At 42.9% G+C, this 13,133-nt stretch overlaps 1 protein-coding gene across 1 annotated transcript in view; it reads left to right on the top strand.

The window, feature by feature from the left end:
- CEP350 (centrosomal protein 350) overlaps window positions 1-13,133 on the top strand; it is a 3,609,946-nt gene that overhangs the window by 606,800 nt on the left and 2,990,013 nt on the right. The window contains exon 5 of the mRNA XM_044085746.1: window positions 11,285-11,398. Within this exon, the coding sequence (XP_043941681.1) occupies window positions 11,285-11,398 (114 nt within the window). The remainder of the gene's footprint in view (window positions 1-11,284; window positions 11,399-13,133) is intronic.

The raw sequence follows: 13,133 nt of genomic DNA, 5'->3' as shown, positions 1-13,133 counted from the left end.
CTCCCAGCAGGTTAGCAACCTTTTCTTGCAGTGTGGTTATGATGCATTGGAAGCTTCATGTAGGTCAGCTATGACAGGTGCAGTCATACGTAGGCATGCTTGGCTGAAGGAACAATCTCTGCCAGACCATGTTAAAGCTAAGCTTTTGGATGCTCCACTGGAAAAGCAAAAGTTATTTGGCTCCACTGCCCAGGAGGTCTTAAAGAAATTTGAGGAAAAGGCAAAATCTGTACAAACAGTCAAAGATTTTCTATAAGTCCAACCACCAAGATTCAGCAGAAATTGGCCTACCAAGAATTGGTCCTTTCCGGACACAGAAAGATTTCAGAGAGGCAAGAACAGGCGTGCCAGAGGTAGAGGGCAAGCTAGAGGCTCATACAGAGGACATCAATGGCAGCCTCCCAACCAGAGAGGTAGTGCAGGACCTACAACTGCTGCACAAGGACAGACTCAATGACTTTGCTTTGACTCCGCCAACCAGGGCTCAATTAGAAGCACCTTTGGGCGGAAAGCTTTCTTTATTCTCAGAAAATTGGCACAGTATTACAAGAGACAAATGGACACTGCAAATAATAGACGAAGGATACAGGTTCCATTTTCACACATTGCCAAAAACAAAAGGCATGCCAGACCTGCCACCAAATCGAAGGGCAGAGGCTTTGAAACAAATCTCCAACTTAATGCAAATTAAAGCTATAGAAAAGGTTCCTTTTTCAGAACAAGGCCAAGGGTTTTATTCCAGACCATTCCTTGTTCCAAGAAAAGAAAATCCAATGGAGGCCTATTCTCGACTTGTCCGCACTGAATACTTATCTCATTGTGCCAAAATTCAAAATGCTGACTCTACAGCAACTCCTTCCCATGCTGGGCAAGGGGTCTTGGCTGGTGACTCTAGACCTCAAGGAGGCATACCTGCATGTCCCTATCAGACAAAGTTGCAGAAGACACCTCAGATTTCTTGCAGGTTCAGAGCATTATCAATTCTCAGCATTGCCCTTTGGCTTATTTACTGCGCCCAGAGTATTCACGAAATGCCTGGCATCAGTAATTGCACACTGCAGACTTCAGGGGATTCAAATATACCCATATCTGGACGACTGCCTTATACAAGCGGACAGCCAACAAACTTTGGTAAAGGACTTGAATTATGCCATCCACCTACTGCAGGCCTTGGGATATACAGTCAACATTCACAAATCAAGACTTGTTCCATCCCAAAGAATAACTTTTCTGGGTGCGGATCTAGACACAACCACCCAAATGGCTTTTCTCACAGAAGAAAAACAAAGACAACTACCGGATTACTTCAAGAATCTGACAAGACAAACTCAGCTGACTGCAAGGAAAATCCTGCAGGCCCTGGGTTACATGGCATCTTGCATTCTTCTGATTCCACAAGCAAGGCTGCATATGAGGAAACTATAATGGTACCTAAGGAGTTTATGGACTCAGCACAGTCACAGCTTAGAAACTTTGATCCCACTCATTCCACGCCTCCAAAAGGAATTTCTGTGGTGGGCTCAAGCAAGCCAGTCAAACAGGGGTCTGCCCTTCAGCAAACCAATAGCCAGCCAAACCATTACAACCGACGCTTCAGACCACGGTTGGGGAGCACACATGGAGGGCAGATGTATTCAAGGACTATGGTCACAAAAGGAGATACGCATGCACATAAACCAAAAGGAAATGCTGGCAGTGATACATGCAATTGAGGATTTCAAACTCTTTCTGCATCAAGGCCACCTGCTAATAAGGACAGATAACACCACAGTTATGTGGTACATAAGCAAGGAGGCACCCATTCCTACTCTCTTTGCAGACTGGCAATGAATCTATGGTAACTTTCCTTGAAACTCAATATAGAGCTGCAATCCCAGTTTGTGCCAGGAAAAGACAATATACTGGCGGACAGCTTAAGCAGAAATATCATGGATGCACACGAATGGATGCTGCACCCAGACATCTTCCTACAGATAACGCAATCATGGGGAAGCCCGGACATAGATCTTTTTGCCTCCCCCCACAATCATCAGCTGAAGAAATTCTGCTCAAGGACATACCACCCACAAGCATGGAAAGTGGACGCCCTCTCTTTCAGCTGGAGAACTCTAACAGTGTATGCATTTCCACCTCTTCCATTAATGACCAAGGCCTTACTGAAGATCAGGACAGAGCAGCCAAAAGTGATTCTGATAGCTCCGGACTGGCCAAGACAGCACTGGTACCCACTGCTAAAGAGCATGTCACGCACGAAACCATGGCCTCTTCCTCAATGGCCACTTCTCCTGACACAGCACAATTACAAAACTCTCCATTCCAACCTGAAAACCTTGCAACTAACAGCCTGGAAAATACCTTGACTCCTCCTCAGGATAAGCTATCCAAGAGAGTGAAGGATATCATCATGGAAGCTCGCCGGCCTTCCACAAGAAAGGCATATTCAGCAAAATGGAAAAGATTTCGCACTTGGAGCATCACAAAGGGCCTAGATGCGACAGTGATGAACATGGCACATATCTTGGAATACTTGGCAGAAATGCTCCACAATGGCCTGTCTTACTCTTCCATTAAAATTCATGCTTCAGCAATTTCAGCAGAGTACAATACTGATCCACCTGTCTTTTCTCATCCTCTCCTAAGACAGTTTCTAAGAGGAATTAAAAACATCAATCCTCCAAGGAAACCTCCAGTGCCTACTTGGGACCTTAACCGCGTGTTGGAAAAACTAACTCTGCCTCCCTTTGAGCCAGCAGCATCTGCAGAACTACAGTTCCTGTCTTGGAAGACTGCCTTCCTTCTGGCCATAACCTCAGCAAGAAGAGTATCTGAGTTACAGGCCCTCATGGCAGTACAGCCATTTCTTATTTTTCATCAGGACAGAGTCTCATTGAGAACCAATCCTTCATTTATGCCAAAGGTGGTATCCAGGGTCTCATTAAACCAAGCTATTCACCTGCCTACCTTCTTTCCAAATCCACAAAACAAAGGGGAGAAACTTCTGCACACCCTGGACATACACAGACAGTTGCGCTACTACTTGGACAGAACTAAAAGCTACAGAAAAACTGACCAGTTGTTGGTAGCATATGCTGCTGGTGCACAAGGAAAAGCAATTTCCAAACGGACAATTTCAAAATGGATAGGGAATTGCATTCGTTTTTGTTATTCCTTTCATGGAAAAACTGTGCCAGCTAACATTAGACCTCACTCCACCAGAGCCACAGCCACCTCCACAGCCTTCTTAAGAGGGGTGGCTACCAAGGACATTTTAGAAGCTGCTACATGGAGCTCCGTGCATACATTTTCCAAGCATTACAATTTACCTTTATATTCCAGATCCAGAGCAGGCTTTGCTACAGCAGTCCTGCAGGGCATTTTAGCTACACCATCCTTTACATAGATCCTCCACCCACAGATTGGCTGTGGTATTCTACCCATATGTGATGACTGCAGATGCATCCTTGAAGGACATGGTACAGTTTTGTACCTACCATAAATGTAGATGTCCGATAGGTATGCATCTGCAGTCAGGTTTAACCCTCCCTCCTTCCCCTCTTTGGTATTTATTGGGTACTTTTCCCTCTCATAGCTAGCTGGGGTTATCTATTGTGGTGTATTTGTTTTATATATATATTTATATATATATATATATATATATATATATATATTTCTGTGCATGTTTGGAATTTATTGCATTTCTCCAAATTTAGCCTTTGAGGGCACCTGGCATCTGGGGCAAGAAACACTGAGGAAGATGGCGTTGGCTGACGCTTTTATATCCCAGGCGCTCTGACGTCGGGGAAAGGGTGACATCAGCCGACGCCGGACCCAGACTTTGGAATCCGGCCGACCGAAGGGCTGCCTGAGGCAGGACAACCCATATGTGATGACTGCAGATGCATACCTATCGGACATCTACATTTATGGTAGGTACAAAACTGTACTTTCTGGAGATTGTAGTGATGTTTTCTCAGAATCCAGCCTTACCCCAGGCACTTTGCCTTCAGCTCCCAGGAAACCTAACCGGTACTACAGTTTTACCTGACTCTCACAAATTCCTCTTCAAGAATCCTACTGCGGATCCAGAGACCATTTCCCAAGGACCAAAAGGCATTAAGGCTGCTACTGCCAAAAATCCCAACCCCTTCTGATAGAGACTCTAGAGCTTTAGACAGATTGGGTAAGAAGGTATACACTTCTGCTACTTTGGCCATTAGGGCTTTAAATTGCTAGTTTCAAATGTTAAAGTATCAGCAGCATATTATGGGATTACTTAAACAGAAAATGATGGTGATTCCTGACTATGCTGAACACAAATATTTTCAAGAGTTAATGCGTTTTGCTGACCAAGTGGGTAAACATACTTTGCAATGTGGTTTTGATGCTTTAGAAGGATCTTTCAGGGCTGCTGTCATTGGGTCTGTACTTAGAAGGCATGCTTGGCTTAAGGAACAAAACTTGCCAGATCATGTTATAGCTAAATTACTGGATGCACCCTTAAACCAAGAGTGCCTTTTTGACAACAAAGCAGAAGTCCTCAAAAGGATGGAGGAAAAAGCTAAATCTATGCAAACTGTTAAGGATTTCTTACAAATACGGCCACCTAGATTCAGTAGGCATTGGCCTTCAAAGAACTAGTCCTTTCCGGTCACTTCCAGGCCTTCTCAGTCCAAACCCAGGAGCAGCAGACCACCAAGACTTCAGTCTAAGACCATGCACAGATCTAAGAAGTGGGGGGCTTCCACTTCCAAAGCAGGGAGTACTAAGCCACCCCCCCTACAGAAAAATGGCACAATGATTTATCCTTAACTCTTCCAAGCCTTGCTCATCTACTTGCTCCCTTAGGAGGAAAGCTCACCCTGCATGCAAAAAAAACTGGGACCTCATTACCCAAGACAAATGGGTTTTAAACAGTTTCCCTAGGATACAGATTCCACTTACTCCCAAACCTAAGTGGATGGCCAGACCTTCCCCAAATCAGTGGGCGAAGGCCCAAAAACGAGTGCTCTCTCTCTCCTCAGTATCAGGGCTATTCAACCTGTCCCAACAGAACAAAGGGAACAAGGTTTTTATTCAAGACTTTTCCTGGTTCCCAGAAAAGAAAACTCCTGGCGTCCTATCCTGAACCTGTCTGTTCTCAACACCTTTCTGGTGGTTCCAAAATTCAAAATGCTAACTCTTCAACGGCTTCTTCCTATGCTAGCCAAGGATGCCTGACTGGCAACCCTAGACTTAAAAGAAGCTTACCTGCACATCCCAATAAGGGAATCCTGCAGAAAATACCTATGTTTCAGGGCAGGCTCCATGCACTGTTAGTTCTCTGCACTTCCCTTTAGCTTATCTACTGCACCCAGGGTATTCACAAATTGCTTAGCTCCAGCTATTGCATTTTGCAGGCAGAGAAATATTCAGATTTACCCATACTTGGACGATTGCCTGATTCAGGCAGAGAGTCGGAACTTGCTATTTCAACACCTGGCATGTGTAAAGCTACTTCTAACCGCACTTGAGTACACCATCAACGAGAAGAAATCAAACATATTACCCTGCCAACAGATTGTATTCCTGGGAGCAAGCTTGAACACAACTTCCCAGATGGCATTCCTCACTCCAGAGAAACAAGTTTATTTGACAACCTACTTCAGCCTATTGGCCACAAAAACCCAGCTATCTGCAAGGAAAATCCTGCAAGCCCTGGGGTTCATGGCCTCTTGCAGTCTGTTAATTCCATATGCAAGACTGCATATGAGGAAACGTCATTGGTATCTAAAAAGTCTATGATGGTGTCAACATTCTCAGGACCTGGAAACAATGATTCCTATCATTTCTTGTCTAAGGGCAGAGTTCCTTTGGTGGGCAGAGGCCTGCTACCACAACAAGGGACTCCCTTTCACTCATCCCCCTGCCGCCCAAACCCTAACAACACGCCCATCAGACTATGCATTGGGAGCTCACATGGCAGGGCGATGCATTCAGGGCAAATGGAACCCAAAACAGAGGCACCTATATATCAATCAAAAAGAAATGTTAGCTGTACAGAATGCTCTGACAGCCTTCAAAGATCTTATTCTTCCAGGACAACTGTTGGTAAAGACAGACAACACCACAGTTATGTGGTACGTAAACAAGCAGGGAGGAACCCATTCCCTACCCATTTTGCAGACTAGCCATGGCTCTGCGGAACGCAGCCTTAAGCTACCAAGTGAACCTACAAGCTCAATTCCTGCCAGGCAAACTAAATTCACTGGCAGACGACTTAAGCAGAAATATCATGGACCCACACGAATGGAAACTGGAACCCAAAATATTCAAACTCTTGAGGAGCAAATGGGGGACAACAGAGGTAGACCTGTTTGCCTCCCCTCAGAACTACCAACTGAACAAGTTCTGCACCAGAACTTCCCACAGTCAAGCTTGGAAAGTGGATGCCCTGTCCTTTACCTGGGAAAGCCTCTCAGTTTATGCATTTCCCCCTCTGCCTCTCCTCTCGAAGGTTCTACTAAAGATCAAACAGGACAAGCCAAGGACAATACTGATTGCACCAGACTGGCCATGCCAGCACTGGTACCCCCTTTTGCGCAGTCTGACAGTGCTACAACCATGGCACCTGCCTTAGACACCTTCTCTGCTGTCCCAGCAGGCAGGCCAGATTCTGCACCCTCAGCTTCAAACCCTGAACCTTGCAGCCTGGCTAATTCCCTGAGCTCAAGGCATCCACGTTCCAAGCTTGCACTGGTACCCCCTTTTGCACAGTCCGACAGTGCTACAACCATGGCACCTGACTCAGACCCTTTCCCTGCTGTCCCAGCAGGCGGGCCAGATTCTGCACCCTCAGCTTCAAACCCTGAACCTTGCAGCCTGGCTAATTCCCTCAGTAAGCAGGTGCTGGATGTCATTCTTGAGGCAAGGAGGCCTAGTACTAGAAAATCCTATTCAGAAAAGTGGAAAAGATACTGTTCCTGTTACTGGAGCCAGGCTCAGGGGATGGGCACAACGGTGCCCAGCTTACATCATATTCTAGATTATTTAACAGAAATGCCCCACAAGAGCCTATCTCTTCTATTAAGATTCATGCCTCTGCCATTTCAGCACATTATAATACTGAACCACCCCTCTTCTCCCATCCCCTGCTAAAACAATTCCTTAGAGGGGCCAAAAATTTAGGACTCCCCAGGAGAGCTCCCACTCATGCCTGGGACCTTAACATTGTGTTGGAAAAACAAACTCTTCCCCCCCTTTGAACCAGCTGCTACAGCAGAGTTGAAATTAATTTCTTGGAAAACAGCCTTGCTTCTCGCCATCACTTCAGCAAGAAGAGTGTCTGAATTGCAGGCCCTCATGGCAGTGGAACCCTTCATTATCTTCCATGCGGACAGGTTTTCCCTCAGGACTAATCTATCCTTTTAACCCAAGGTAGTGTCTAGTGTGGCTCTAAACCAGTCCATTCATTTGCCTACTTTTCCCCCTAATCCTCAAAATAAAGAGGAAAGGATATTGCATTTTCTGGACGTGCACAGCAGCTTAGATTCTGTTTGGACAGGACAAAGCCTCTCAGAAAATCTGACCTGCTGCTAGTTAGCTTTGCTGTAGGGGCAGAGGGGAAGGCTATTTCAAAGCAAACCATTTCCAAATGGGTAGCCCATTGCATCCATTTCTGCTACAAGCACCGTGGAAAACCTACCTCACAGGGGATAAGATCACATTTCAGCAGGGCTGCAACTACCTCTACAGCATTTCTCAGAGGAGTCCCTACCAGGGACATCCTGGAAGTTGCTACCTGGAGCTCTGTACATACTTTCACCAAGCATTACCACCTGCCTATCTTTTCTAAATCCAGAGCTGGATTTGCCACAGCAGTCTTACAGGGCCTGATTGCTAGCCCTAATGCTAACTACCTCCAGCCTTCCTTAGCTTTGGGAATCGGCCCAAATGTGATGACTGCAACAATGAAACACGAAGAAGATAATACAGTTGTGTACACTTACCATAAATGTAGATGTTAGAGTGTATTCACTGTTGCAGTCCCGGTTACCCTCCCTCCAGCCCCCTGACTTCTCTTGACTTTTATCTTTCCTTCTTGTTTGGCATATATTATATCATGTGTATTTGCTTTTTGTTGGGGGTGTTCTATGCCATATAATTCCTTCCTATTGTGGGGGCACCTGACATCTGGGGCAAGAAAAACTGATGTAATGGTGTCGGGTGCATGTTTCATACCCCTGATGACCTGACGTCATGGAAGAAGCGACAGCATCCGACGCAGAAATCCGAAGACTCTTGTATTCAGGCCGGCTGAGGGCTACCTGCAGGCAGATAACCCAAATGTCATGACTGCAACAGTGAATACACTTGAACATCTACATTTATAGTAAGTGTACACAACTGTCTGTACTTTTGTAAACAAGCTAAACGAGACAAGATTCTTCTGCCTTTACTGATTTGCAGTGACTGCTTGGGGCAGAGCTATACGGCTAAACTTTGTAAACGAAAAGGCACAACAAACTTTTTAAGACAAAGAAGACAAGTCCCAGACGCAGCAGCTTCCACACTGAGGTTTAATAAATTCAACACATTTATCACTTAAAGCGCTTTTCGTCTGCTACCAATGCAGACTTCATCAGAAGTGATCAAATCAAGTTGCTAGAACATTTAAATAGTTATTCAGCATTCAAACTTGAAGAGTTGGAACTTATATGGCAAATTAAACTTGACGCAAGTAATGTTCCAGGTTTGAATGAAAACAATTCCATCAGTAGTTTTCTAAAATTGAAGAGTTTACAGAGGTAAAGGAACCACTTAGAGTTGTTTTATTATTGAAAGTTCTTTCATGTTTTGTGCCTTTTCCTCTCTTTCTTCTTATTTTATATTTTACTTAATATATTGTTAATTTGCCTTGCTTTTATGTGTTTATATTATCTTGCCTTTTAAAAGTAATTATAAGTAATGCATTTTGTATTTAGATTCATCTGTATTTATTTTTATGATAGTGTACCTTTAAATAGTTAAATACTTAATTGTCTTGTGGTGGTTAGTGTCTGCAACTATTTAAATGTTCTAGCAACTTGATTTTATCACTTCTGATGAAGTCTGCATTGGTAGCAGACGAAAAGCGCTTTAAGTGATAGTTGTGTCGAATTTATTAAACCTCAGTGTGGAAGCTGCTGCGTCTGGGACTTGTCTTCTTTGTCTTATACGGATAAACTTGTCTTTTGCTGGCAGTTTACATTCCCTCAGAAGTAATTCTGTGACATAACTTGAGCTGATACCAGGCAGACCTTCAAAAATGGATGTTAAATTAGATAGGTCTTCCTTTAGATTGTCTAGATTGTCCGTCACTGGGGTACTCCTCAGATAGATCTGTTTGCCTCCAATATGAACGGGTAGCTGTGGCTGTGTAGTTCTAGAATTCCATGCCCAGATAATTGGGAGATTGACACATTGCCTCTTTCTTAGAAGCAATTCATGTACAAATTCCCTCCCCTGCCTGTAAATCCCAAGGTTCTTCACAAAATTACGAAGGACAAATTAAAAGTCTTGCTGGTGATCCCCTTTCAGTCCAGAAAACACTGACACCCCTTCTTTTTTTTAACTGACCCAGGGCAGTCATCACAAGTTATCTCATAGGATGGACTTACTTATACAGCAAAAGGGCTCATTCATCCATACCTACAGACTAGAATCTTTCAGGCACCTGTTTTCTGAGGATTTGCTTCAGGTCTTACAGGAAGCTAGAAATCCTGTTACTGGAAACTCTTTTGTTTCTAAATAGAGCTTTTATTTTTGTAGTAGGAGAAAAGATCAAGACGCTTTGTTATTAAGTATACCAGATATTCTTTCTTACTTATTTTAGGCTTTGTATACTCTTCTGTTAAAGTTCATTTGTCTTCCATACTGCCTTACTTCTCTGATCCACCTTTATCTTAACGTTTTGAGGTTAAACAATTTTTAAAGGGTGTCCTTCACAACTTCTCCTCCTCATCCTGTTCCTTGGGACCTTAATTATGTTTTACAAAAACTAATCCTCGCTCCCTTTGAGCGTGCTTCTGTATCCTACAGGTTTTGTACTTGGAAGACTGAGTTGGTAGTGGTTCTTCTGCCAGAAGAGTCTGTGAGCTGCATTCTGTCAGAAGATCACTTTTCTGTTTCCTTTCAGGACAGGAGGTTGGGTCAGACAATTTCTAAATGGATCTCTTCTGCCGTTTCCATTTGCTTTTTCTGAAATGGAAAGGAATCAAGGTTTGTTGAGGCCTACTGTACCAGATCTGTTTTAGAAGCTTCTACTTGCTCTTCTGTGTATTTCATCACCAGGTATTACAAGATTGCTGCCTTTTCTAGGGTTAGAGCTGGATTTGCTATGTCCATCTTTTATGGCGTTCTAGATTCTGTCTCACATCCTCGTTACTTAATCATTGAGACTTGAAAAGCTTTGAGACTTATCACAATTATTAGTAATATGCAATTGTGATCATAGGAAGGAAGTAGTACATCTGTATAAGAATGCAACAGTAATTGTCCAACTGATTGTTGCAGTATTACTTCCCACCTTTCTTGATTTATTTTCGACTGAAGTGGCATCCTTTTCTTCTCCCTTCTTATGGTTGACATGCTTTTTGATTATTTTTTTTTTCTCTTTTTTGCCTTGCTGTCTTTCAGGTGTAGGGTAAGAAAGTCATTATGTAATTTGCACCCATACATTTCTTATGTACCACATAAACTTGGTGCATTTTGGTTATATGTTGGATGTACATTATGCGAGGAAGACTCCTAGGCTTCGGTATCCTAGCCAGATGTATGGATGTCCATGGCAAGGTATCCCACTTGTTAGTAATACTGAACAGTGATCAGTCTGACATTTCTTGTTAGGGTAAGTTCTTACACAATTGTGTTGTCTTACACTTGATACCACAACATGTGGTATCTATATAAATTGTAGACAGTGACTTCCATTTAAGGAAGAGTAAGTAAGTTTAGGATGCTTTGTCCTTTCTGTGTTTCATTGGTTGGCCCATTAGTTTCTGATGTCATTCACAAGTTTGGGTTACTGATGTTAAAGATTTAAATCCCTGATACTCTGCCTGGCTTGCTGTGGGCTTTGGCTCTGTTTATTTTGAAGGGAACCTCATGTCAGGGCCACCTTACATTTTCTCTTTTGAACAGTGCCATATTGATGTATTCAATACCTGAGAATTGCATTTAGTGAGCATAGGTCTAGATAGTGTTATAAATTGTGCTGAATGATTGAAGACTGCTATGAATCTAACAGTTCATGCTTTTTCACTTGTAGGGTTTAATCCAGTTGAAACCAAAGTCCGAACCCCTGATGGAAAGGTGTGGCATGAACATGAGTACCAGAGTATCAGCAGGGAGCTCTGTAGTGATCTCATGCTCAAATCATCAGGTAAAGAACAGATGCACAAATTTTAGCAAGACAGAAAAATTGAGAGTGAATTGTAGAGCTCTTTCGCTTTGCGTGATCTCATAACACACACACACACATTTGTTTTAACTTTTATTGGAATAAAAAAAATGTTTAATTTAGAGATTCCCAACAGTGTGTTGTTGTTACTACAGATGCTGTATTTGGGTGACACTTGGCCGTTTATTCACAAGTGTATTTTATACTAGCAGTATGGTACTGCAGTTTGTTGTGATAAGTGCTCTTTTAAATCCCTCTTTGTTGAGTGAAATAGCTGAATTAATGTCCATTAAAATCCCTAATGAATTGAGATGATGATAATCATATTGATCACTTCTGCAGTAGCTGTAGGGTTTATATCCTACCAAGAATATAACAATCACCCAGCTCCCAGCTTACAAAGCTTCAGGGCACCCTCCATGTGCCTAAACTGTTGGGTAGCTTGAGGTAAGCTGACTGAAATACAAGTTTGGGAGCGAAACCCTTGAGAGTTTCAGTGCCGCTAAAGAACATTCTCCTCTGAGGCTTTTGAGGATCGACATTCGGCTTATGCTTCCCTTTGTTGGGCAGATAAGTTCTCTTGGGGGGCAGACTTACATTTTTTTAAATTTCTTGATGTTTTATTACTTTCCATTTGGGAAAGTTAATTTAAAGCTTGGACTGTTGTGTTCTAACACAATGTCTGATACTGTGGCATACATTTTAAATGGAGTGCTTCTTTTTTTCTGCTAGTGTAAAGTAACAGAAAACATTTTTTTGTGGAAAAATTATTTATTTTACTTTTTTGGGGGGCTAGCATAGTGTTTTAAAATGAACTTCCCTGGGAAAGATGCACCTTTATCACTTTGACCATAGAACAGATTAAGGTCCTTCTTCCAGCCAGAAAAAAAAAAGGCTAGTAGTTTGCCTCAGCTGCAGGGTGCGACTCTGCTGTTGCCATCTGTTGTACCTTAGACCACTAATCTTTTACCCTAGATCCTTCTGGCGTAAAACCTGCAGCTACTGTGGACTGAGGGTTAACCACATCCTCTGCAACTGTTGGTGGTCCCCTCATTGGAAAAGCAAAGGACCACTCTTGCCGTTCCTTGGAGAGGGAAGTTTTTTTTGTTGTGTCAGAATGCTGTACCCATCCCTGGGGAATCTGCCTCTGCCATTAGTAACATGATTGGGCCCCATTTTTCCTGTTATAAAGAAACAGAAAACCAAGCATGTATCCTCCCTCTCCTCAATTTCCTTTGAGTAGGAGTAGTTTACTGAGTCTGGCACAGTGTTTAATTGAGGCTGTTGATCCTTTATGTAAAGTAAAAAAAAAAAAAAAAGAGGGATTCCTCTTTTCCTAAAGTGATGCAAAGTTCTGAAATTCAACAGGAAGCTGCAGAAATGGCTATAGTTATTTTTCCTCAGATTTATTGATTTAGGCTCAAAGGAGAGCTCTGTTTCTGATAATTCCTGTGAGGGTTTTTCTTTCTCTGAGACTATTGCTAGAATGTGCCAGTGTTTTCAGTAGGAGAACATTGAGGTTTGAGACCCTTAGAAAATACTATTAAGTTATTACAGAATGATTTTCTAGAACCTACACCCATTCCTCTTGTTTTGCCTGCTTTAGAGGATTTGTGTGTTGCTCTCTGCATTTTTTCCCCCTGATTGCCAGCCAGCTGCCCCTAAAAAGGCATATAGTATGTATAAAGTTCTTCAGTCTTTCAAAGTTTTATATGCT

The sequence above is a fragment of the Protopterus annectens genome, chromosome 10.part0 (assembly GCF_019279795.1).
Source record: "Protopterus annectens isolate FY-2018-M chromosome 10.part0, PAN1.0, whole genome shotgun sequence".
In the NCBI taxonomy this organism is placed as follows: domain Eukaryota; kingdom Metazoa; phylum Chordata; order Ceratodontiformes; family Protopteridae; genus Protopterus; species Protopterus annectens.
The sequence above is the reverse complement of the archived record's forward strand: the minus strand, read 5'-3'. Positions and strand labels throughout refer to the sequence as shown.